The sequence below is a fragment of the Rhea pennata genome, chromosome 1 (assembly GCF_028389875.1).
Source record: "Rhea pennata isolate bPtePen1 chromosome 1, bPtePen1.pri, whole genome shotgun sequence".
Lineage (NCBI taxonomy): Eukaryota > Metazoa > Chordata > Aves > Rheiformes > Rheidae > Rhea > Rhea pennata.
In genome coordinates, this window is record NC_084663.1 from 4,930,697 (window position 1) to 4,953,992 (window position 23,296).

Genomic DNA, 23,296 nt, shown 5'->3' on the forward strand with positions numbered 1-23,296 from the left:
AGGGAAAGCACAGGGCGAAGGGCCACCACTGCTGGTAGGGGGAGAGTCAAGGCGGCAAAGGGGAAGTTTTAACGCGTTCCCACCAGAAATATCCCTTGGCTCTGCCCAGTGCTCGGAAAGACGATGCTTCAACAAGGTCAGCATCACAGTGCAATGCAGCAGCTTGGGACTGCTGAAGCTTACGGCAAGGAAACGTGCCTGGCTGAAATGCCATAGGCTTAAACCTCACGCCTGCTTAATGGAGCGCTTATAAAAACGGCAAAGTCATGCATTTGTATGCACCATGCAGCAATACAGGGGAGCAAGAGTCACACCAGCCAAAAGATGCATGCTTAGAGGTTTCCCTTCCCTTGCGGAAGGGCCCAAAGATGCCCTAACTGTCCCAGGACAGACATCCACCCAAGAAAACCAAAAGCAGTCTGCAAGGGTGATCGTTCTAGTCTCGGTATGCACAAGCCATCTGTTATCAAAACTCACTCCATCAGTAAAACCCTTTCTTGAACTCCTTCTTGGCCGTCAGCCAGGCTAGGGATCAAACCCATGCTCCAAGCCAACATAATAATGGACTAGCATAAACAGGGTTACACTGTCCTCTGAGTTAGCTGTAAAACAACCTAATATAGTTTTACTATAGTTTTACTGACTACATAGCTCATACAGGAATGAGAAGAAGTTGTAGTTAGAAATAGGGATCTATTTCTTTATTTTTTAATCCGTAAGAGTGCAGACAAACCTAAGATCTGCATTAGGACCATGCAGGGCAAATTGCATCAGCAAAACTGTCACCTAAATTGCACTGATACCTATTTGGGTGTAAGCCAGGCTTAATTTCCTCATGTAATCTTGAGTAATATAAAGGCAGCTCAAAATGGGTGTAAACTGGGTAATGGTGGTGCTGCACTGGATCCTTTGTGGTCTGATGGCCATGGCATGCATCCTCACCGGACCACAGACCACCCTGGTGGGCCTGCTCCTGTTTCCCTTCCTCCATTTGTCAGCAAGAATAAATAAATACAAATATAGCATAAGCAGATGTCGTTGTCCCTGGAAACTAAGCTTGCTGGAAATGTTTCTGCTGAAACTGCTTCTTGGTGGAAAATTAGGTTTTGATTAAAGTGTGTTGTTTTCTTGCCTTTGATAAGCAGAGCCTACTTCGTGTTCAAGCTTCGGATTTTTGCGCTGAAAAACTAAATCATCCTGTGGTTTCGCACGCTGGTTCCTTGGCAGGGACTGGGTCACCTGAACGCAACAGCATCTCATGGGGCGTTAAGAAGGTGGCATCTCAGGGGGCCCCTGCATGGAGAGCCCAGAACCTCGCAGGAAGAGCCTAACCCAGGCAAAAGCACAAGGAGGGCATGGCACCACAGATGAACACCACGAGGCACTGCAGTGATTCAAGACAATATTTGGGGGCTTAATCCCAGAAAGAGCTGTTTTGATTTTGTTTTTTTTTGGGGGGGGGGGAATGATTTTTTTTTTCTTTAAATGGAGAATATTGATGAAAACAAAGTAAAAGGTTAGAGCTTCCCCGTGATAGCCTCCATCATTCACCACGGTCCCAGCTAAGGCTCAAGCAAACAGACATCTCCCACTTCCCACTCCCGTTTCTTTATCTGAGCCTCACACCCAAAATACCAGAATATACCACTTACTTTCAAGTCTGCCTTACAAAGCAGCCAGCACCTCATCCCTGCACAGCTGTCTGCAACTGCACCTCTAGACCTGAAAAGCTATACAAAAAACTCAAAACCAAAACACCCGACTTTAAACCCAGCAGAACCGACAACGCTCAAAAACGCTGCATTTAATAAAGCATCCTACTTAAATGTTTTGCAAGACCCATCCCCCCTCGCTGTGCTGTAAGGAAAATATTTTTATTTTTCATGCCCCTGCAAGGGGCTGCTTGGGACATGGGGGGAGATGCCAAGCCATGACACACCCCAGCAATCTCCCGCAGCTGCAGGCTCCCAAGAGCCAATGGAGCCAAACTGACACTGCTCCCGCTAGGGCAAATTGCAGCCCAAACACCCCAGACTCCTCAGCCAAGGCTGGCGCGGTTTTCATTCCTCTGTTACTCCTCCCCTCTGCAATCATTAGAAGACCTCAGGAAAAAAAAAAAAAAAAAAGCTATTTTTTATATGCTCGTTAAGAATAATCTGCTAAATGTTCTGTGCCAATGCATAAAGCTGCCTACTATGCTAATAGAATATTTGACATTTATTTGCTGACTAGTTATTTATGCTAACATCATCCCTGCATAATTAATACTCTGCTAAAGTAGACTTGAAAAGCACACATAAAACACTGTACTAAGAGTCATTTGCAGTGTTTAAAATAAAGAAATCCTACAATCTATTTACATTAGGTTAGTCTAAACTCAGTTTTGATGGAAAAGGGGGATATGGATTAGGCAAAGAAGATAAAAAAATGGAAAAAAAAAGGCTTTAGCAATATTCACAGCATTTGGCAGTACAACCTGCCAAAGAAGATTTCCGATTTTCATTTTCCTTGGCTCAGGGGTCCAGTTCTTAGCTGATGTAAACCAGTACAAACTCCGTGTGTGCCTACTGATTTTCTCCAGCCTTGAGCTCTTAGGAAGTAATATTTCAGGTAAGCCTCCAGTGAAAGAGCTAAACCAGGGCCAAATCTGCCCTCAATTACATTGGTAGAAAAGCAAAGTCATCTCAGATAAGCTGATGGAGGCAAGCCAACTCCTCAAAGACAAAAGCAGAAGTGCTCGCTGCCTGTCTGATCCCTCTACCTGCATTATATTATGGAGCTGCAAGCCCAGTTAACTTTTTATTTCCTAGGGCATGAGATTAGCAGCAGGCAGGATGAGGAAGAAAAACAAGGGAAAGTTGGTTTTGGTTTAAAAAAAAATATCCACGATAACACCTTCTAAGGGAGCAGCTCTGGAGCTGGGCAAGATGTGGTTACTTCATCTCAGAAAGCCAAACAGTGCCTCCTACCATGGGATTAAGTTTTTTGTTTGTTTGTTTGTTTTTAAATCTATCTATTCATGGCACAGGCAGACTATGCAACACAGCAGATCATCTTTGGATTATGCAGCAACTGGGGAGTCCTCATGCCCCAGTTTTGACATGACCAACCAGATCCACTTCTCGTCTTGCTTAGGGCAGTGAGCTCGAAGAGCACAATTTTGCCTTGGAAAAGATCTAGATAGCAGTAATCTTCACAAATATGGCTTCAAAAAAAAGAAAAGGAGAAAGGAAAAAAAGAAGGGGGGCAGTTAAATACTCCAGCCTGAATCCTGGAATATTTGATTAGACCTCCAAGTCTGCTCCATGGCCGACTCAGGTAGGTTGGGTCATAGTGAGAGATGTCAACTTTCTGAATTTTCACTCATGCACGGCTCAGAACCAGGTCCAGCACCTGACCATCTGAGTGAACTTCTTTCCTTCATCCTGAATCTAAGGTCAAAATTAATCTGTCACGAGTTATGTAGGAAGACAGCAACAATCTTTAGTTACTTTAAATTGTGAGCATATGATGATGTTTGCCTTCATAGAAAGTCTGAGCAGCCAAAATGTTTTCTGTCTACAACTCTTAATGACATACTGGGCTCTTGGTGGAGCTCAGCACCATGCAGGAGGGACTCATTATGTCCTAGAATCAGCGATCTGAGTTTTAGTTCTCCTTATATGGGGTTAACTGATAAGTAAAGCTGCTTTCCACATACAATCAGTGTCTGATGGACCATGCTGATCACAGAATTTGAGAAGGGACGGTGCTCTGATGATTTACCATCTACACCAGCTCCTCTAGTATCAGAACCTGGACCTTGATCTCCGTATATCTTTACATCTCCATGCCCTTCCACCTCCGCACTTGCACTGAGAGCAGCCTCAAGATCATCGGACAGATTCGCACAAGGCAACGCTCGAGCTGAATTTTGATCTGTCGACACGGTTGAAGCAAAGCCGCCACGACAATTACAAGCGCACACAACCACCTCGTCATCCGGTGTCTTTGGTGCCTCCCAGAACGCGTTAAGATAGCGCCAGCAGAGACTCCGCTCTGTTGGCTCAGCTGTAAACCGGCAATCTGTACAAAAACACCCACGTGTCAATCAAGAGATGCTCCTGCTCCCCGAGTGTTTCACGACGCATAATTTAGCTACTATGCTTGTCAGGTCCTCCACGCTGCTCTTCTCTCCGATGGCAAATGTCTCCATGAACCCAGCTGTCACCAACAAAGGAAAACAGTACATGGAGATAACTGGCCAAAGGAGGCAAGAAACCTCTTTTACTTTCACGTCTAAAGGAATTGCTAGTAATGGAAAGGTTAGTTAGACACAAATTTTTAATGCTCAGTTGTTAATACGTCTCAGGGGATGACGGCCATTGAAAAAACAACTGCCTCATTTCTGTGCTGAAGAGGAGGAGGATGCTCGGGTAAGATACACCAGGCAATAAAGGCTGTCCCTGCTCTCATATAAGTTAAAATAATGAGAAGATTTTAACTAATGGATGGAAAACCTAGGTCACACCCCACCTGTATAGCGCAGAAACCAGTTCCCACCATTTCCAGCACAGCCGATGAACTCTGAATCAGGCTGCCCTTCCTCATAGGAACTGCCACCGAAGGACCTCAACAGAAAGAAGAAAAATCTCACACTCAGCTGCACCAGGTAGCAGCTACCCACCAGTCCACACTCACGGTTAATAAGCAATAAAAAGAAACCTCTGTCCCAGGACGTGACTTTAGAACAAATTGGTGCCAAAGCTACGGACCATAAGGACAGCTTCACACTTTCCTCAAGCTGGTTCATGAATAAACATCCAACTCATTCAGATGAGTTCTATATTAACTAATTTAAATAATTTTCATTTTGCTTTGAATGGTAAACAGATCTATTCTGCCAGGATAGCTGAGTTTGCAATTCAAATTACACACCGATTTGTAATGAGAAAAATATAATTAACGGCAAAGCTTGCAGTAACTATAATTTTACTCCTTTGACTCTATGCAGGGAAGAGAGGTAGAAGGTGAAACATGCAGCACCACTATCCTTTCATAAGCCAATTTATTTTATTGCAAACCGGAGTATTTGGCCCTCAGTCCTATTGCACCATGTCAGGGTAGGGATGTAACATGACTTGACATTATACTCACAGGCACCATGATGCAATACTAACGTCACCCCATAAATAATAATATAACAGTCTGTAAATTAAACGACTTCCTTATATCAGGATCATAAACAATAATTATTTGGCAGCTGCCCCTTGAAAGCTCTCTCTGTACTGAACATTAAATCAAGTTCCATTGATTTGATAAACTGAACATTTTTTTTTCCCCTTCCCTCCCTCAATCTCGCTCCTATCTAATGAAATTCGTCACCCGATCACTCTGCAGCAGTGTTGTCTGGCATCGTGTTTATAAGACTAGCGCCAATCAGTCCTATCTGATTCGCAAGCAGAAACAAAGCGTCGTCCCACTGCTGGGATCCTGCCAGTTACACAAGTTCCTCTGCGCAGATCTGCTTATTAACCAGAGCCTTCAACTCCTGATTACAAACAAATCTTCACGACAGCTAACTGGCCCCGGCCACGCCGTTTGCATGCAGCGGTCTGGTCCTGTATTCGCTAGCCAACAGATATCCTCGCTGCAATCGAGCTGTGCAGAATCAGGCCCTTGGAAATCCACGTTAACTTGGAGCTGGCTTTCAGCTCTTCCAAAGGTTTGGCAACGGAACAGCATGTAATGCTGAAGGCAAGATACTTTGGTGGAGCTCGCGTGAAACAGCACTTCCTCCTGCAGCAATGCGAGGTTTGGTCCTGCAGTCCTCACCAGATAAAATTCTGGACTGCAATAACGTTTGAGAGGAGACACTGACACTGAGTGCAAAGCAATTAACCATGAGAGTAACTTCAGACAACTCAGTACAACGAGTCTAGTACTCACAAACGACTTCTAAAGATCAGTCCGAGCCCAGCTCTCTCTGCAGCAGACAGGGGGCACTTCTGAAAACCCAGGCTCTCCACCGAGGAGCCCGAACGGGAGCGACCTTCTCTTGAAAACCCACCTTGGTCCACAGGGCTGAACCCAGTGGGCAAACATCCGTGGGTGCCGCTGTGATTCAGGAATACCTCTGAGACCTCTATTTTTGCACAGGTGAGAGAGAAGTCCTGAAGGCTCAGATTTTACACATTTCTACACATTTTTAGACCTCATTCCCCAAAACAATTTAAGCTCTTATAGCCTTAAATCTATTCTGAAATTGCAACTTTCATTAACTTTGCAACTTAAATTGAAAATTTAAGGTATTTTGCTCTGAGAACTAAACTAAGATCTACTCAACAGTTTATTTACTGAGAAGAGGAGGGAGGGAAAAAAAAAAGACCAAGACAGTTGCCCAAATTTAGGGTCCACCTTGGCACACAGCTGCGTCACCCGGCGCGAGGAGAACGGATGGATGACGCACTGCACAGTTGCAGTCACTCAAGCAAGACAGCTCACATGAAAGCAGCCACAACCCAAAGAGCAGATTCCAACATTTCCATGGAAAGCAGTTGCCTCCGGTTATAAAACAATCATTATTTTCTGTCACAAGTCAATAAAACCTCTCACCCCTCAGCCCTGGCATTTTGAGCTTTAGTTTACCGCATTGTACGCTTCCTGGCAACATTGATTACAATCTACGTAATAAAAGGTAGTTTAAGACACCGATAAAAGAAATAAAAAAATCTCGCACCTCTCACGTTAGCTTGATTTATTAGTGCCAAGCCAACAGATTTCTCAGCCATATCTATCTTAAAGACTGACTTTTTTTTTCCCCTCTCTCCTTTTTAGGCAGTCAACCCTCTGTTTATTCAGAAGACACAGTCAGATCAGAAGAAGCCCAGAGATAACAGTTCAGCTCAGTATGGCATATGCAAGACAGGAATGAGTCTTTCAGCCCTGACACGTGCAAAGACTGTCCCGACAGCACGTTTCAGCAGAAACTGAGACGAAACCAGGAGAAATCATGCATGACACAGAAACAGCACATACACTTTCTCAACGGTCACCTGTAACAGAAAGCAAAAGGATGACTTCAGCAGCAGAATCCTTAAACAAGGCTTTTCTTAAACGCATTCGCAAGCTGGAGACTAAATATTCATCTCTTGCTTCCTACACCTACAACAAACTTGGTGCATGGAGTCAATAACCTTTTTTAGATGCCATTTTTCTTATATGCTAGGAACCAAAACTTTTTTTTTTTTTTTAAAGAAACTGTTCCACACGGGGCACTAATCTACAACTTTTGCCTTCAGTTTCTGCACATTTAAGAGCTGACACTCACAATGTGCCCTAACCGATGTCAACCCAATCTTGCTGGCTTTAATCTATGTATCTGCTATTGGAATTAAAAGCTGCAAAAATCCGGCAATTGTAAGTTTTAACTTTCTGCTTAACTTTCCATTTCAGAATAAAACTTGTGAAGAGTTTGAATGCACAGCCAAATTCTGATTTTGGTTACATCCAAACTGATCTGAGTGAGAAAGAACTAGAACAAACAAGAATTTGGTCTTTCCATTCTAGAACTACAGGACAGCTTTTTTTCCCTAGATGAAAATCACGTTTTTTGCAATTTGACACTTCCTTGTTAAGTCAGTTTTCTCCAGAAACTTCTGTTCTTAACAAGCAGGGCAAAAACTCCTTTTCTAGATTGACTGAATCATCCACTGACTTGCAGACACGCAACCCTGAGCTGCTGTACAATAACATCAGTAGAGTTGCATCACCCAACACCAGCTGAGGCTCTGGTGGACTGGAAGTTTGGAGTTTAATCATCGGACCAATACAGGAGCATGACCCTCGCAAAATGCACAGAACTCACCATCTGGAGGCATCAGGACCTTGTTATTCTGTGTACACCAGCCAACGGGGTGAAGATCTGCTGTCATCACGTCACACCAGAAATCCGCCCTGCGGTCATCTCCATAGCCACAGTAACGAAGCAGTAATAGCTGTCCGCATGTTGTAATAATCGTAGCTACCCAGTATGTGTCCGGATTGCTCTTGTTGGCCACTTCTAACTTCATTCCTGGTTGGAAACTGCTTTGAAGGCTGATTTCAACCTTACAAAATGAGAAAGCCATGTTATTACTTTTTCTCCTTTGCAGGGAGAGCCCTCTCAAGACAAACAAGATAATACCTCCCATAAAGAGCAAATTTTGGGAAGGCCATGAGCTGGCTGTGATCCTTAATTGAACCACTTCCCTGGTAACTTCTCTGGGCAGGACCGTTGCTGCTTCCCTGGTACATATCCCTATGATGCAAGGTCCTACATGCTCCAAAGGGGCATCTGCCACAGGAACCTTAGGTGTACTACAACTGAGAGAGGGCTAGTACATACCTAAGCATCATAAATCTCACTAAAGATGGGGAAAAAGGTGAAGTGTGACCCAAGGGAATTTACTTTTATTACTGTACAGCTCCATTAGGCAAAATTGCAGGACAAGTGGAAGGGCAGGGTCTGAGCACCTCTAGGAGTTAGGTCCAGCTATAATAATTAGTCATATAGCAACACTGAAGCACCTCTTGAGTTGTGACAAACATCAATTCACAACCAATTCGCACTCATGGGTTCAGGCCACTGTCTTGCCATTGGATGGAGATGTCACTCCCATTTACCTCAGCAGGGACAGGTCACAGGTAACTTGCCCAAGGACACTGGACATACTAGCGCATCTCTCCCAGAACACTGTAGGAACTGTTGTTAAACCCTAACGCCTGCTGTGTGCACATCTGTAACATCTCCCAAGAGCTCATGGGACATCTCCAGCTACTGTTGATAAAGAAGAGGTGGAAGCCAGTCCAGCGGTTCAGATGCCAGCCTTGTCTTCAGAAGTCCATCTAAAATGTTCCCTGCAACCTCTTGTGAGATGCTAAGGGACAGGCTCTGGGATTTCTAGAGTACCCTACCACCCACTGAAACCAGAGAGGTTATAAAATCTGGTCTTAAGCATGTATGATTAAGTTCTCATTTAAGTGGCACTTTTGCTCAAAAAGTTTAATATTTTATAGCCTGCCTGGCCACCTGATTTCTCAGACTGGTAATGCCAAGTTGCAGAGACAAAACTGAGCTCCTCTGGGATGTCAGTATTCCTCCCTCACTCACCCACTCCAGTTACGATAATCCCAGCACTGCCAGGCCAAATCCATTTGTTATAGACAAGGCACAACACTCTACATGCCTTTACTTGTAGAGGGACTTCTATCAGCACCAATGACTGGACTGTCACAAAGTCTGTGACAATTGCTAGTTTACTTAGTCCGAAGGTAAGGTCTTGTTATTCTAAGGATCCTCAAAAATAATCCACAATAAGAGTTCATTCGTAGTCTTCCTCCTTTCTCCTCCTGCAACAGTAAAAACACCACCCAACTGACGTGGTCACAGATGCATATCCTTGTCTGTAATGAAGAAGAGCTCATGTGTAGTCTCAATCCTGTCTCAATTCTGTCCTCAGGTGAAAGCTGAAGCAGGAGAAGGCAATGTATGGAGAGCAGGCAGGTGGAACTGATTAGAGGGTGTTAAATAACTGGTTGTGGATGGGGCAACTTGTCCCAAACAACAGCATCCTTGATTGTAACAGGCTCTGCTTGGAGACAGATTCCCTTCTTCAAAGGATGCCTCCAATCTTCTTGGTCAGTGAGGATTTCAGGGACTTTCAATATTATTGTGCAAACACAGACCAGAGTTGCAGAGTTGCAGTGCTGTAACTACCACAGCGTCTCCAGGACTCACTAAGGCCTGCATGAGCCTTGTTCACCCAGGCAGGATATCATCTGCCCAAGCACTTGGTTCTGACGCTCCTGAGAGAGTATTTCTGAGCAGCAGGTTGAGAGAGAGTTTCACTACAGGCAATGCTGGACCGTAGCGTGGAGTGACCCTGCTAAGGAGTAAGTCATGCATCAAGAGGAGAGCTCTAGAGGAATAAGACCCTCTTGTGAGATAGATCTCTGGTTTGGGATGGACAGCAGTGAATAAAAAGAGAGGAGGAAAAACAGAGAAAGAGAACACAGAGTTCAGCATAAGCAGAGGGAATGCAATATAATCCCTCAGAGATGGAAAATCTGAATGAGAAGCAGAGGTAGGGTAGGCACAGAGCTTCGACTTGTGACTGTGGCCAGTGCAGATACCTCAAGCCCACCAAAGACCAGTCAGAGGGCTGGCAGCAGCACAACTACCACAAAGAGCTTGGCCGTGTCCCCAGCAGGTTGTGTCAAATGCACACAGCTCCACACAACTGGGACAGCCAAGCACTCAGCCTAGGGAACTTACAGGTGTCCTCAGCATAGGCAGGAGGTAAACGCTGATGGCAACCTAGGTCTTCCCACTGAAAACCTCTGCACATGGAAAGGGAAGAGACAGGATTTCAGTAAGATGTGGGAAAGTAGTTTTAGCAGGTTTCAGAATGAAGTCACCAGAGAAGTTCAGAGGACCAACTTCTCCCCATCTCTCCACTTTGGTTTGCACCCGGGACCCCACTGAAAACAAGAAGCAACACGCGCAGAGCTCACAAGGCATTGACAAAGCACGTACGTGTTTGAACGAGGTGTGGGGAGCAGCACTGGCCCCGGTTTCCTCCAGGAATTCATCCCAGTTGAAGTCTGTGTCCTCAATGCTTGAGCCCTCATCTATTTAAAAGGAGGGAAAAAAAAGAAAAGGAAAAAAAAAGGGATAATGAAAGGAAAAAGCAAACCACCACGTAGCAAAAGACGACAAAAGTTGCAATGACATATTGGAGGTAAGAATAGCAACCAGAAAATAGAAAGTTCATTTTTAAGATCTGTGCTTACTTAATTTGACTGGCTCTCATAATATTTTCAAGCGATTATGTGACTTCAGTGGCAGTGACAACGTTTCCAGACCAGAAACACTTCTGCTTTCATAGCATCAGAGGAACAAACTCTGTCCTACTGCAGAAAGTGCTTGTGCTCTTGTGCTTTCTATTTGGCGAATTCTCTCACTAGAAGGGACCTGGCTGCCCATCAGCTATCCCTGGATTCAATGACCATGTTCGTGCCACAAGCAGGGATCCTCCAGGAGTGCTAGTTACAGCTGCTTCCCCCTGCCTCCTCCCAGAAAAATAAAAATAAAAAACCCAGGGCCTCTCACCAGACCGCGGTTACCTTCTTACACTCTCCTCTTGTCCTTGCCCTGTTGTCCCTCGCCCTCGGTAGATTTGGGACTCTGTGTCGAACCTCCTCCCTGTTGCCCCAACCTTGCTCCATGGAGAAGGAGCCAACATTACTACTTTCTGTTATATACCAGCACCAAGCGGAGTGGAGCATAGACCTCAGAGTATCGTGGAAACATACACTGTAATTAAAAATAAATCTTTCATTTACAGAAAAATCAGCCAAATCCAATTGTTTTCATTTTGTTTCCAGGCAATCTTGCAAATCTCAGTTTCATCCCCAGAGCAAAAATATTTACAGTCTAACAATGAGCCCTTTGCAATAAGCATTCATCAGGCAAACTCAGCAAGACCCTTACCTGCCCAAACATTCATCAGTGTGGTCATGATGTAATTAAAGTGACTCATGACAAACTGAATTAAGAAACCTCCCCAGACAGTTTTATGAAGAAACGGCAGGGTTAATTTATTGCAATTATTGCTACAGGTCTCCATTTTTCAGAACCAGAAAATTATATTGTGCAGTGGGAAATTTCTCCTTATTAAAGGGGGAAGAAATAGGTTCTATTTGCTGCCCATGGAGCCAGACATATACATGCCAGGGAAAAAAGGTATATCAGAGAAAGGTTTTCAAGACTGAACTGGCAGAGGGAAAAGGTCGGTCTGGGAGTTCAAAGAGGAATACTGAGCTGTCACCACTATTAAACACTTTGCACACTGCTAGATCAAAACTAAAGTCTGATTCCTTGCCACAAACTCAACCTTCTGAAAGATGAAGATGTAATTCAGCATTTACTCCGGTGACAAGGTGGGTGTTCTCAAGACTCTCCTGCTCAGTAGGGCAAGAAATAGTACTTGCCCACGATTGTAATCTGAAAATAGGCAAAAATCAACACAGAAGTAAAGGATAGGTTTTATTTCTTGCAGTCATCACAAAAACTTCCAGGCATGACAGCAGCTGGGTCATTTAAAATAGTCAAATCAGGAGGAGAGGTTTGTTCATTTTTTGACTGAAAGACAAGCCCTAGCTTAGCCACAAGGCAGGTGCTTGGTGCAAAAATTACTAAGAGAGTTTCCCTCATCTGTATCGAGCAGGTGGGCAGGCAGCTTAGATGATCAAGGCAATCCTTCAACTTTAAAAATCTATAGCTCTGTGGAGTTAATGTTTTAAAGAAGCATCAGATCCAGAGGTTTCGAAAGCTTAGCCTCTAAAAGCATGGTAGCCCACAAGTAGATGGGCCAAGATGGGGAGGAAGACACCCCTTTCGAGCGTAAAATCTCTCCTCTGCATAAGCAACTTTCTAGTCCAAGCAGAACCAATCCCAGCCCCACTAGAAGTCAATAATCAATAAAAGCTGAAGTCCACACAGCCAGAGGTAGGTATTTCAAAGCCATATTCCAGCAACATAAGCCCCAGTTTCTGTGTCTGCTGTTCCCTGCTGACTCTTACTAGGTATCTCCGCAATCAGGACCTCACTTTTTGCCTCCCAGATAGTTCTTCCAGGTACCTACAGAAGTACCTAGATCTCCACTGACAAAGTCTTAAGAATTTAAGCTACTTGACTATAGCCCTTAATATTTCTATAGAGAAGATGCAATATCTGATGTGAAAAGCAAAAGGCAAAAACCCATAACTACAAATACCTTCCGTGTGCTACCAGGACAAACCTGCCCTCACAGCAAGCCAAAGTCTGCAGAGCTGCAGGTTTTGAAGGCTCTCCTTGGTTATGGTTCCTCTCTGCCAATTTTCTGCTCACCACTGCACCCATCTGTTCTACGGTGTCAAGATGCTCAGTATCCCCAAGGACATCTCCAAGTCAGGACACCTCACTCGGACAGGACACCTGCTTCTCCTCTCCTCAGCTGCTATCACTTTAAGGCACTAGATGTTTCCTTCAGCACTTGATGCTCCATGTATTTTCACACTTTTCATCCTGCTTTTTGCTCCAACCTACTGGGCAACTCTAGACAATTATCACTCTTTCCTCCAGCCTCCTGTGGAAATGACTCCTTCCCACAAAACTATCCAAGGGATTTTTAAATAATAAGTATATAACCTCCAGCCCTTGTAAGGAGCAATGTCTCCAGGGTGACAGTATTTACTCCAGAACACGGCAACAGAAAGTTAGCTATGTTAGCATTACAGGTGTTAGTTATGGATGCAACAAGCCCTTCTACCCTTCTTATTACCCATTCTGGTGCAGTTCTAATAGACTGTAAGAGTAATGACCTACCCCACCTCATGCCATACCACCACAGAGTCACTGGCCCTGCCGCTCCCCAATAGGATGTAAAGGAAAAGGAAAAGGGGAAAGCAAAGATCAGGTACTAAACCCAAAGAGCCCCAATCTCTATCAGATGCCAACTGGACATTGCTGGCACATCCATTTACACGAAGCACATTCACATCCAATCCATCAAAACTCACAAATAACATTTGTTTTTAAAAATCCCTCAGATCTCTCCTTTGTAAATGCAAGTAAAGAGGCTTCAGGACCCCGGGAAGGAGGCACCATCAATCCATTTCTGCCTAACACATCACAAATCTGACTCCTCTACAGCATTTTATCTGCTTTATCAGGAAATTACTTTTACAAGGTCTGTAAAAATAATGTCAGAGAACTCATTCATCATGGCATCAGTGTTTTATTTTGCTTCACTTTATCACAAAGGATTTGGAAGGGACTAACTTTCCCAAATCTTTTTTATGGATTCTGTTCCCATGTAAAAATCTTGCAGTAGGGCCATCTGGAACAGAGACAGAGTGGCCCAGGGACCAGACCAGCCCAAGATCTAGACCCAGTGATACACTCACAATCCTATCAGCATGTTGAACAGGACTGTACGCAAACCCCCTAATACATCAAAAAGGTCCTACTACTGAGGAGCAGAGGACACCTCTTACTGATCTCTCAAGTGTCTGGAGATCCCCAGATTAAAAGACAGATATCTAAATGCAAAGTTTCTAATATAAGACAATAATGAGCGCTCACTCGAGGAACGGTGATCACAAAGCCAATCTGTTCATCAAATCTCAAGTCACGTGCTCCAAGAACAAAGTCCTGGCTCTGCTGGAGAGCTGCAAAACCCCAGGTGCCAGCATTTCACAGAGCTCCCTGCGAGATGACAAATTTGGCATTAGGCCTACTTTACATATCAGCTCCTTTTCCAATTATTGGTGCTTAGGCCCAGTGCTCTTTTTTAATGAAACAGTCAAGCCTGGCTAGCCTACAATAAGGTGCTGTATAAACAAGCCTAGGCTGGCAAATAAAAATCAACAAGTCATTACCTGTGAGCCTCTCAACGGCTTTAAAGTGCTCTGTGATCCTCCATGCATTAGCACTATAAAAATGCAACTATTTCAGCTGTCATCAGCCTCTCAGGATGGGCAGCTACGGGAAATAAGGGGAATAAAAAAGACCCATAACCTGTTGCTCCAAATGCACAGATTTTTCCCAAGCTTGCCTGAAGGAGAACATCTTTCAAAATTGGAGCACTTGCAGCAAATTGCTATGCCATTTGATTCTACATATTTAAAATCATTAGATGTATTCATGACAGAATTCATTGTCAGTGAACAGAAAACTCAGGGTCCTTTTGTCAAGGATCCCTTTTATAGAAATTAAAAGATTTCTGGAAAAAACTACAAGCATATGAGCACCAAGACAAGTACTGCAAAATGAGAATGAACCCTTTTGTACAAAGCTGATTGCTTAGCCTTGTGCTCCCCAAGTTCATCAGCTGAACTCTCTTGCATAAACACACAAGAAGAACAAAGTAATAGATTACAGCTGCTCCAAACTAACAACTCACTGCCACTGGGAGAGGTCCCATTCTTCTCCAGCACATGGTACTCATAGGACCTTATGCTCAGCTAGGTCAACTCACCAAGCTAGCAGAAAATTTTTCTTTCTTGTTTTCATGGATTAGCTGTCTGCTGTGTAAGCAAGTTGGACTGAAGCAGCACAAGGTCTGATAAGCAACAGAAATGGAGCAAGAGAAGAGATGGCAGAAAGCGGGGCCTCCCACATTGGCACCAGAAAGACAGCAAGTCGGCTCTAACCATAACGTGCAACTTCAGCTGACGATGCAGTCTTCTCCTGTTATGGCTAGATATGGGAAGTTATATCATCTTATTCCAGCAGAAATGACTGGAAGCTTGCAGCCAGGTCTCAGGGAGGATTTATGTACTTAAATCCTTTTGACTTCCTGACTTCTAGGCAAGGAAGCCTCACAAACAGAAGAAAACACAAAGAGAGAAAAGTTGGTCGCTCAGTCCATGCTACAGGGTAAATGTAAGGAAGGAGTGGGTGTCAACCCAGGCGCCTTAAGTGCCACAAGGATCACACCATCCACTACTCACCTTCCTAGGTACTAATAAACAAAAAAAACCAAATACCTTGTTCTCTCATACAAGAGCAGCCCACCTATAGCCTGTAATTTTTCACCATTTAGAGCCATACTGACACCTAGAAAGACAACGTGAGCAATGGTCAAACCCACCCTGAGCTTTTCAGTAGGACCTCAATGGGCCCAGAGGCAAATGTCATGCCAAAGGAGGAATCCCAAAGGAATGAGATTCGTCTCATTTAGCTTCAGATAACCAGAACATGATGTCTGCATCCAAGGCAGCTGCCCACAGGTCCTTTTCAGTCAATGGAAAGAAGCTGGTATTTTTCATTGAGATTTTCCTGTCCCATTTTGGAGTTGAGCATTAGGATGTGAGGAATCACACTGACTATTTCTCTCCACTGACCCTAAATGGAAGTTTTGGCAACTATTCTACATCTACTGTGAAGATGCCAAAACTTGGCCAACTGAATACTTAAGCCTTTAGGGCTCCACCTCAGAGCTTTGCATAGTGTTCAGTTATACCCGGGAGCACAAGGACAATGTATAACCAGCTCTCCTGGCTGGGCTAATGTCTGTGAAGTCTCCTCATCTGAAACACTCAAGAGAAAAATTCTACAGGAAATGATGATGAAGGATCAAAATGGAGGGGAAATATTGTAATTTCTGAATATTAATTTCTTCTCTTTAACCATGGAAGTCCAAAAAAAGAAAACAGAGGTGGGGGCAGGGAGAACACATTCTCATCTCTTGGGAAAGATTTTCCATTATTTTTTATTTAAATTTTTAGTAGTTAAAATGTCCTGTAGAAAATATCCAGAAGAAGAAAAGCTCAAATTTCCTGATCCATCAACCAGAGACCCACATGTGCACTCCATGATGTGGGGCACAGTCCAATTCATACAACTCCGAAAAGTAAAGGCATACAGCTGCCATCCACGCTCTCCTGGCAATGGGACTATCCCCACCCCTACAGAGAGTCTGTTGAAGTGCCGCAACTTCCCATATCTAGCCGTAACAGAAGGTGGTCTGGAGGTGACCACTAGAGCGAAGAAGAACCCACCTGAATCAAACTGCTCCCTGTTGCCGTTGGCAGGACTCTGACCCTTCTCTGGAGAGAGGTGCTGGGTCTCTTGCATGTTGGCGATGAAAGATGCCCTTGTCTCCATTGTTCCGTCCTTCCCTTCCTAATTCATCCTGAAGGAGGGACTTGGCAGAGGACAAGCTAAATGGAAAAGAAAAAGAAAACATGAGTGGCCTCTTCTACCCAAACTAACCCAATCCTTCAAATGTTCCTACCACGTTCAAGTTTTCCTGTATTGTGATCATATCCCTTTGGTCCTACTGCTTTTACAACACGGAACACCTCAAACATTCACTAATGCTTCCTCTGAGGTGAGGTGCAGCCAGATAAGGAACCCAACAGGGGACCTCTTCCCTTCTTGCACGCCTGTTCAAGAACTTGCAGCAGTCAATGAAAAATTAGCAACTAGATTTCAGGCTCTCAGCACTGCATCCCATCTTTTATTTCATCCTCACCTTTTATACCTCATCTATCTGCCTACATAAGAGCCATACTAGGGAAAAACAAGGTGGTTGAAGGAAAGTTTGAGAGACAGGTTCTTTTAAGCTAATTGCTGCTCACTGTCTCCACTATCTACACTTTGGCCATGTCTCCTGCCAGCCTTCCAATGAGGACACCATTCTGCACAGCAATCTGGAGCAGAGAAGATGCAGTCATTGCTGTTTCAGTCTAAACAGATTGGATACCAAGAGCAAAGACTGCAGCCCATTATAAACGAGCGCCGTTTCGGTAAAGCCTCATACTTCTACCATGGGCAGAGTTCAATGCTGAGTGGTGCAGTCTGTATGGGATGCATTTATAGGGGACCTTCAAGATCAGAAACCAAAGCACAGAGGCCTCCATGTATCATAGAAATAAAGTCAGAAAACAGTAACAACTGTAATATTGTAATAGCAATAACAACAATAACACCAGAAAAGATACTGAGATAACAGCATCAGCAATACTGAATGACAAGCCCATAAGGAATAACCCATTCCAACAGAGGCAGCCAAGAAAGGCCAACTCAACCACCCTCTGACAAGCTCAGCCTCTGGCATCCAACCTTTTGATGGCCAACACTGCATGAGATATACCTCATTCTGTAAATACTCGAATTTCTAAAGGAGAATATTTGTGATAAAATAGCAGAGGAAGCACTGAAAAGAGAACATTTGCAGAAATTAGAAAGGCTCTAGAAAATGAAGTTCAGCATGAAAAATACAGTTATTCTAAAATAGTGCTGTTTGTATTTTTTTTTTCTTCTGAATGAATGATTGAAGGCTGATCTAAGGAAACTGCACTAGCAGGCAAGATAGCAAATATTAACTCAGGCATATACTGGGTTATATTAAGAGGGGAGATCCTTCTAGCAGGAACGAGCATAGTAAAAAACATTGTAGAATGAAAACATGCAGAGATGAGAAATGAAACAAGAAGGGGAATACACACAGAACAGATCTTGAATCAGATATGGGAGTAAATGAGGAACATATTTCTAGCAAGAGTAAGCCACCAGACAAACAATATTTAGAGATACGCTTTAGGAGTTGTTAAAAAGAGAACTCCAAAGTGAGCTTTTCCACAAAACTCACTGAGCTAGTGATGAATTACGAGGTATCAAAGGCAAACTGAGAAAGAGAAACCAGGAGTCTGGGTTATGGGCACAGAGGGAACCAGCTACTCACACAAGGTTTGCTACAGAAAAGACAGACATTGGGGAAGATGTGTGTGCAGAATATTTGATGTGGAGGACCATTCCTGCTTATCTGCAGATGCCTCCAAGAGTAGCATGACCTAGAGGACTATGCTGGCAGTGCCAACACCAAATGCTCTGCAAGAAGCATAACTAGAAGTAGGAAAGAAGTTTCTTGCCAGAGGCCAGGCAAAGCAGGAGGTAGTAAGATTGTAAAAATATTATGGAATTTTTTCAACTTTTACAACCCAGGAAGCATATTCAGGAAGGCAAGACGTGGTGGTTATATACTAGAAAGAGGGAGAATGCTTTGTCGCAGGTTTTTCGTTCCCAGTTTTTAAGGCCATTCAAATGAAAAATGCGAGAAAAATGGATGTGTGTGAGCAGTCACAGAAGGAACTGAAGAAGATGAGGAGCATGAAAAGTCTACTGGTGATGTTCATTAACTAAACCGTGGTGGGACTGGCTGCTGGAGTTATCATGGCAGCATTGCAGCAACCGCAATTAATCCATGCTAAAACCATTTTGTTTCACAAAGCATCATTGACAGAAGGAAGATACCAAGCAGGACAATACAAACCTCAACTGACAGCTCTTGAGTCAAAGTTGGACCCCTATCAGCAATCTGTGTTCCTCCTTTCACAGGAACGTAGTTATGGAAAGAAAAACATTGACAAGAGAGAGACTGTAAACCTATTTAGAGCAATAGGTTTGTTGGCCACTTTGCAAAGTGCTTAGTATACTCTGAGCACTCCATAAATAATAATGATCACTTCCCCACTGTGATGGCGACTACAGCACTTCATCTTTATTCTTTGTTGACAGGAGACTTGCTAATGAATTAAGTGTATTATATACTACGAGTATTTTGAGTGCAGCTAACCTCAGAACATATATATTGCTTATCCCCAGTGTATATTAACTTTCAATTAACCATGAAACTAGAAGCAATCACTCTACTGAAAGTCAAAAAACACTTATCTTGCAGTAGAGAATACTTCCATAAATATCATTAATAATAAATTGGTTAAGTATCAGGCTTGTTAGAAGAGACAGGAGGGGAGGTGTTAGCTGAAGCTAAACCTTGGGTAGATTTAGCTGTTTTCACTTTTGCGTGGGACCAGACAGTGATGGAAGGTAATCTGCGTATATTAAAAGAGAGACAGAAAGAGAGATCAGCTGAAAAACACCAATCACATTAAGCAGAACTGAGGGGTAACAATGTAAGTACCAAGAATAAAGATAAGCTACTTGGTAGCACAGTTAAACCTTGCGATGCTCCCATTACTCTGACACGACAAAGTTACGAACAGATAAGAAGCTTATGGTGCCTGTTCAGACAGCCACAGTATTTATATCAGTGAAAAGCAAGTAAGCAGGACACTGCCCATACAGACATGCCCCAAATCTGCCACCAGACCCATGAGAAGGGGCTCATGTCCAGAGACCTTCGCATCAGACCCAAGAAACCCTACGGAAAACCTAACAGGAACCTGCCCGAGGCACTCGTGTCCTCTCCAGGGAATGACACGTGGCAGAAATCAATTCCCAGCTGCAGCGTCTGCATTTGAGGTTGAGCCCTCCCAGCTGAGGAAGAAGAGATGCAGAATTTCCTACCCAGAGTCATCAACGTCATCTACATCAGCAGGTAAAATTCCAATGCTTTTTGTTTGTTTAATTAGATTTTAAAGCTTTTTTTTTTTCTTTTTCCTGAAGTCACTATGGACAGCGCCTCGTTTCTGGCACGTCCTGCAGACGGCACCCACATCCCAAGGAAAAACGATTTGTCAGAGGCTACAGCTTATCTCCTGATTTGGGGAATAACTCTTGATTATTTTATACAGTAGGAGAATATTTAAGTATCTTCTCAATATAACATGAAAACAAGACCAAACTCCTATGCAAACGTAAGCTTCAGTACAGCTCTGAGCCTTAGTGTTGATATAACTAACTAGCACAGAAAGCTGACATAGGGTATTAATTTTTCCTCTTCTTGTTAATTGCTGCTAATTAACACTTCAAACAGAGTCCCCAGCCATACTGCTAACAGTAGCACACTGACTGGCCTGCAATCAGCAGCATTAAGCAAGCAACGCTCACTGTCGTACTCTGATTTTGCCCTCAGTCTGAAGAAACGTGTATCCACCAGATACCAAATTAAGGACCGCAAGCCACACTACCAGCCTGTAAACCAGCAGATGGGAAACAACAACGTAAGAGGCTCAAGGTGACATGGCGTTAACCAGGAACACAAAGAAAAAGATTATGAAATGCAGTCTAAAATCAAAAGTCTTCAGGTTTTAGATCCCCTGCTCGGTGCTTTTGCAACGAGGCGGTTCAGATGCTTCCTCCATACAGCTACCGTCCCCCCGGCATGTAACTCAGATCCAACCTCTAATTCACAGGCAGAAAAAGCCAGTTAATACAAAAAGAATCTCTTTTATTTGCTCCTTCCCGTGACTGTCAGTCTTAGCAGCCTTATCTCTGACACGCTGCCTTGTCATCTCTATCAATACTGGCTCTTTGCATAAGTGCTGGTGTTGGCTCATTTGAACTGCTTTACGTTTCTCATCTCTTGTTGGCTCCACCTCATTTGCTTTACTTTGGTATTCGCCCATGTAGGGATCAGGCCCCTACTCACATAAACAAATCAAGCACCCATCCTGGGATCTACCCTGGAGTTATTCCAGAAAAACTTCCCTTCTCCCTCCAAAACATGTTGATGCGACTCCCTGCCCTTGGTGAACAGCCCCTGCCAGGGATGTCACTAGGAGGAAAGTTGGATCTACAGGCATCTTCAGGGCTCACTGCATTTTCAGATACACCCTAGACATGTCAGGGTATAAGGAAGTTGAGGATGAGAACTGCCTTTAGCCTGAAGCTCTGTCTCATTGGTCAGAGGAACCTAGATTCACACTTTGGATTCCTTTTCTGCAGCAAGTTGGAGGGATGCTGGACACGGGGGGGGGGGACAGTAGACTTTACTGTTGAAACCATCTATAGGCATCATTCAGTGCCCTCGAAGTCACTACCATGACACTACCATGTGCAGTTTCTTCATGTAACCTTTACTGTCTTCAAACCTTTTGCAGAACACGAATGAAGAAACCACACACACACCAAAAAAAAAAAAAAAAAAAAGGACCGAGAAAATTGTTTTGAAAAAATGAGAACAGGTCTACTTATCTTAACCATTAGAAAAGTGCAGCACTTGGTGACAAGATTCTCAAGAAAAGAAAGGCAGGACAGGATAATGCTGAGACCTACTCTTCTTTGGCAAGACCTCAGAGCTGAAACAGTCACTTCAGTTATGTTCTCTTCTGCCTCGCTTCCAGAACTCATCATTTTTGAATGTCCTTCTTACTGTCCCCACCTGGCCAAATGACTTAGCGTCTGGTAAAACGTGGACATACGGGACTGAAGAGATGAAGGAGAAGCCTAGGAAGAAAGCTATACAGGAGCAGGTCCTGACTGCATTACTGAATTCAGTGTGGGGTTTTCCAGCATAGATGATCCCTATGAAACTCAGCACTACAAGGAACCAGTCCTACCCATCTCAGGTGGGATTTACACCACTATGCACTCCTTTGCTGTCAACAGATAGAAATAAGCATCTCCAAAGGGTGTTCTAAGTTGGTTGTCCTAAGTTTGGAGGGGCCAAACTACCCTCAGGAGATGCCTGTGTTTGCACAGCCACTGCCAAGATTTTAGACACTCACGTTTGTCAACAAGCTGAAGAAGCCCCAGTGCCATATGGCACTGGCCCTGTAGGTAGAGCAGGGTGAAGTGGGACTCAAATCTATGGGGCTAGATCTAGGCCCAGGTGGGAGCCCAAGCAGGATACATGTGAGTTGGTCAGGGGCAGGAGAACTGCTAGCATGATCTCAATCAGGAGCAATGCCACGGTGTGCTCTATCTTCAGATGACCCAAGACATCTTCTCATCCAGACAACATGGTCTGAGAGAGGTTACCTGAGAGATGTGGCAAACCACAACCACACTGATCTCCTGCCTACCCAGGACCCTTCTTCTCCACAATGTCTCCTTCCCTTGGGACTCTGCCCTTTCTCCAGAGGATCTGACCCAACCCTATGCTCCTGTGGCCCCACGCTCAACAGGCTGCTGTCGGCTTCATCGCGTGCTAGCCTCAAAATCCTCTCATCTCAGCAGATCCCAGCCCCAGTACATGCTGGAATTGGTCTTCCCAGTCAGCCACATTGCAAATTACAGCTCACACAAACTCTGCTTTTTACAGCTCAGGTCATCAGCATTCCCTTCCAGGTCTAAAAGCCTGGATCTCTGACCTGTGCTCTAAACAATGCAGGTGACTTTTTTCAGTGCTCAGAGACCATCTCTAAAACCACGCACACTGCAAGGCAATAAATGCAGCCTCCAGCTCCCACCCCAAAAAACCTAGCTCATGGGCAATGCTGCAAATCATCCCATTGCATTTAACAAGAGGATTCACAGGACTGATCCTATGGCTTGTGGCTGAGATGAAAGTTTGCTCCTCTAGGCAGAGGTCCCTAAATGAAAACATGCTTCATGCTGGATTGCTAGTGGCAGCTTGGCACAATATTTACACCCCCTGAGCATCTGTGCAATGCAAATGGAGGCTCATTCGGAAGGGCTATTGAATACATCAAGGAGCAGCTTTCACCTCCTAGAGGAAGAGCCTGTCTCTTCTCACACAAAGTACCAGTTGGAAACCTTTAAGGATCACTTCTTGCAAATTCCTGTCCTTTTTCTTTCTTTTTTTTTTTTTTTTTTTTTTTTGGTCCTTTTTTATACTATTTATTTGAGGGCTCCCCTCACCAAATGTTTCCACTTACAGCAAGTGAAATCCTGCAGGATTTTATTAGGGGCAAAACACTGCTTTGAACACGGCTGTTGTGGTTCAGACATATTCTAGCATGGAAGAAAAAAAAACATCTAATATGCAGAACTAGGAATGTTCCCAATATTCAAATATGTTTTAAAAAACCACAGCTAAAGGAAGAAAGGAAATAATCTGTTCTCTGTGTTTTTAAGAGG

General features: G+C 43.9%; 1 protein-coding gene across 1 annotated transcript in view; it reads right to left on the bottom strand.

The window, feature by feature from the left end:
• The window catches only part of SFMBT2 (Scm like with four mbt domains 2), a 112,635-nt gene that overhangs the window by 81,231 nt on the left and 8,108 nt on the right, over positions 1-23,296 (bottom strand). Inside the window, exons 2-4 of the mRNA XM_062580475.1 lie at positions 16,567-16,728; positions 10,556-10,650; positions 7,847-8,087 (exon numbers count right to left, since the gene is read on the bottom strand). Of these exons, the coding sequence (XP_062436459.1) occupies positions 7,847-8,087; positions 10,556-10,650; positions 16,567-16,672 (442 nt within the window). The 5' untranslated portion in view covers positions 16,673-16,728. The remainder of the gene's footprint in view (positions 1-7,846; positions 8,088-10,555; positions 10,651-16,566; positions 16,729-23,296) is intronic.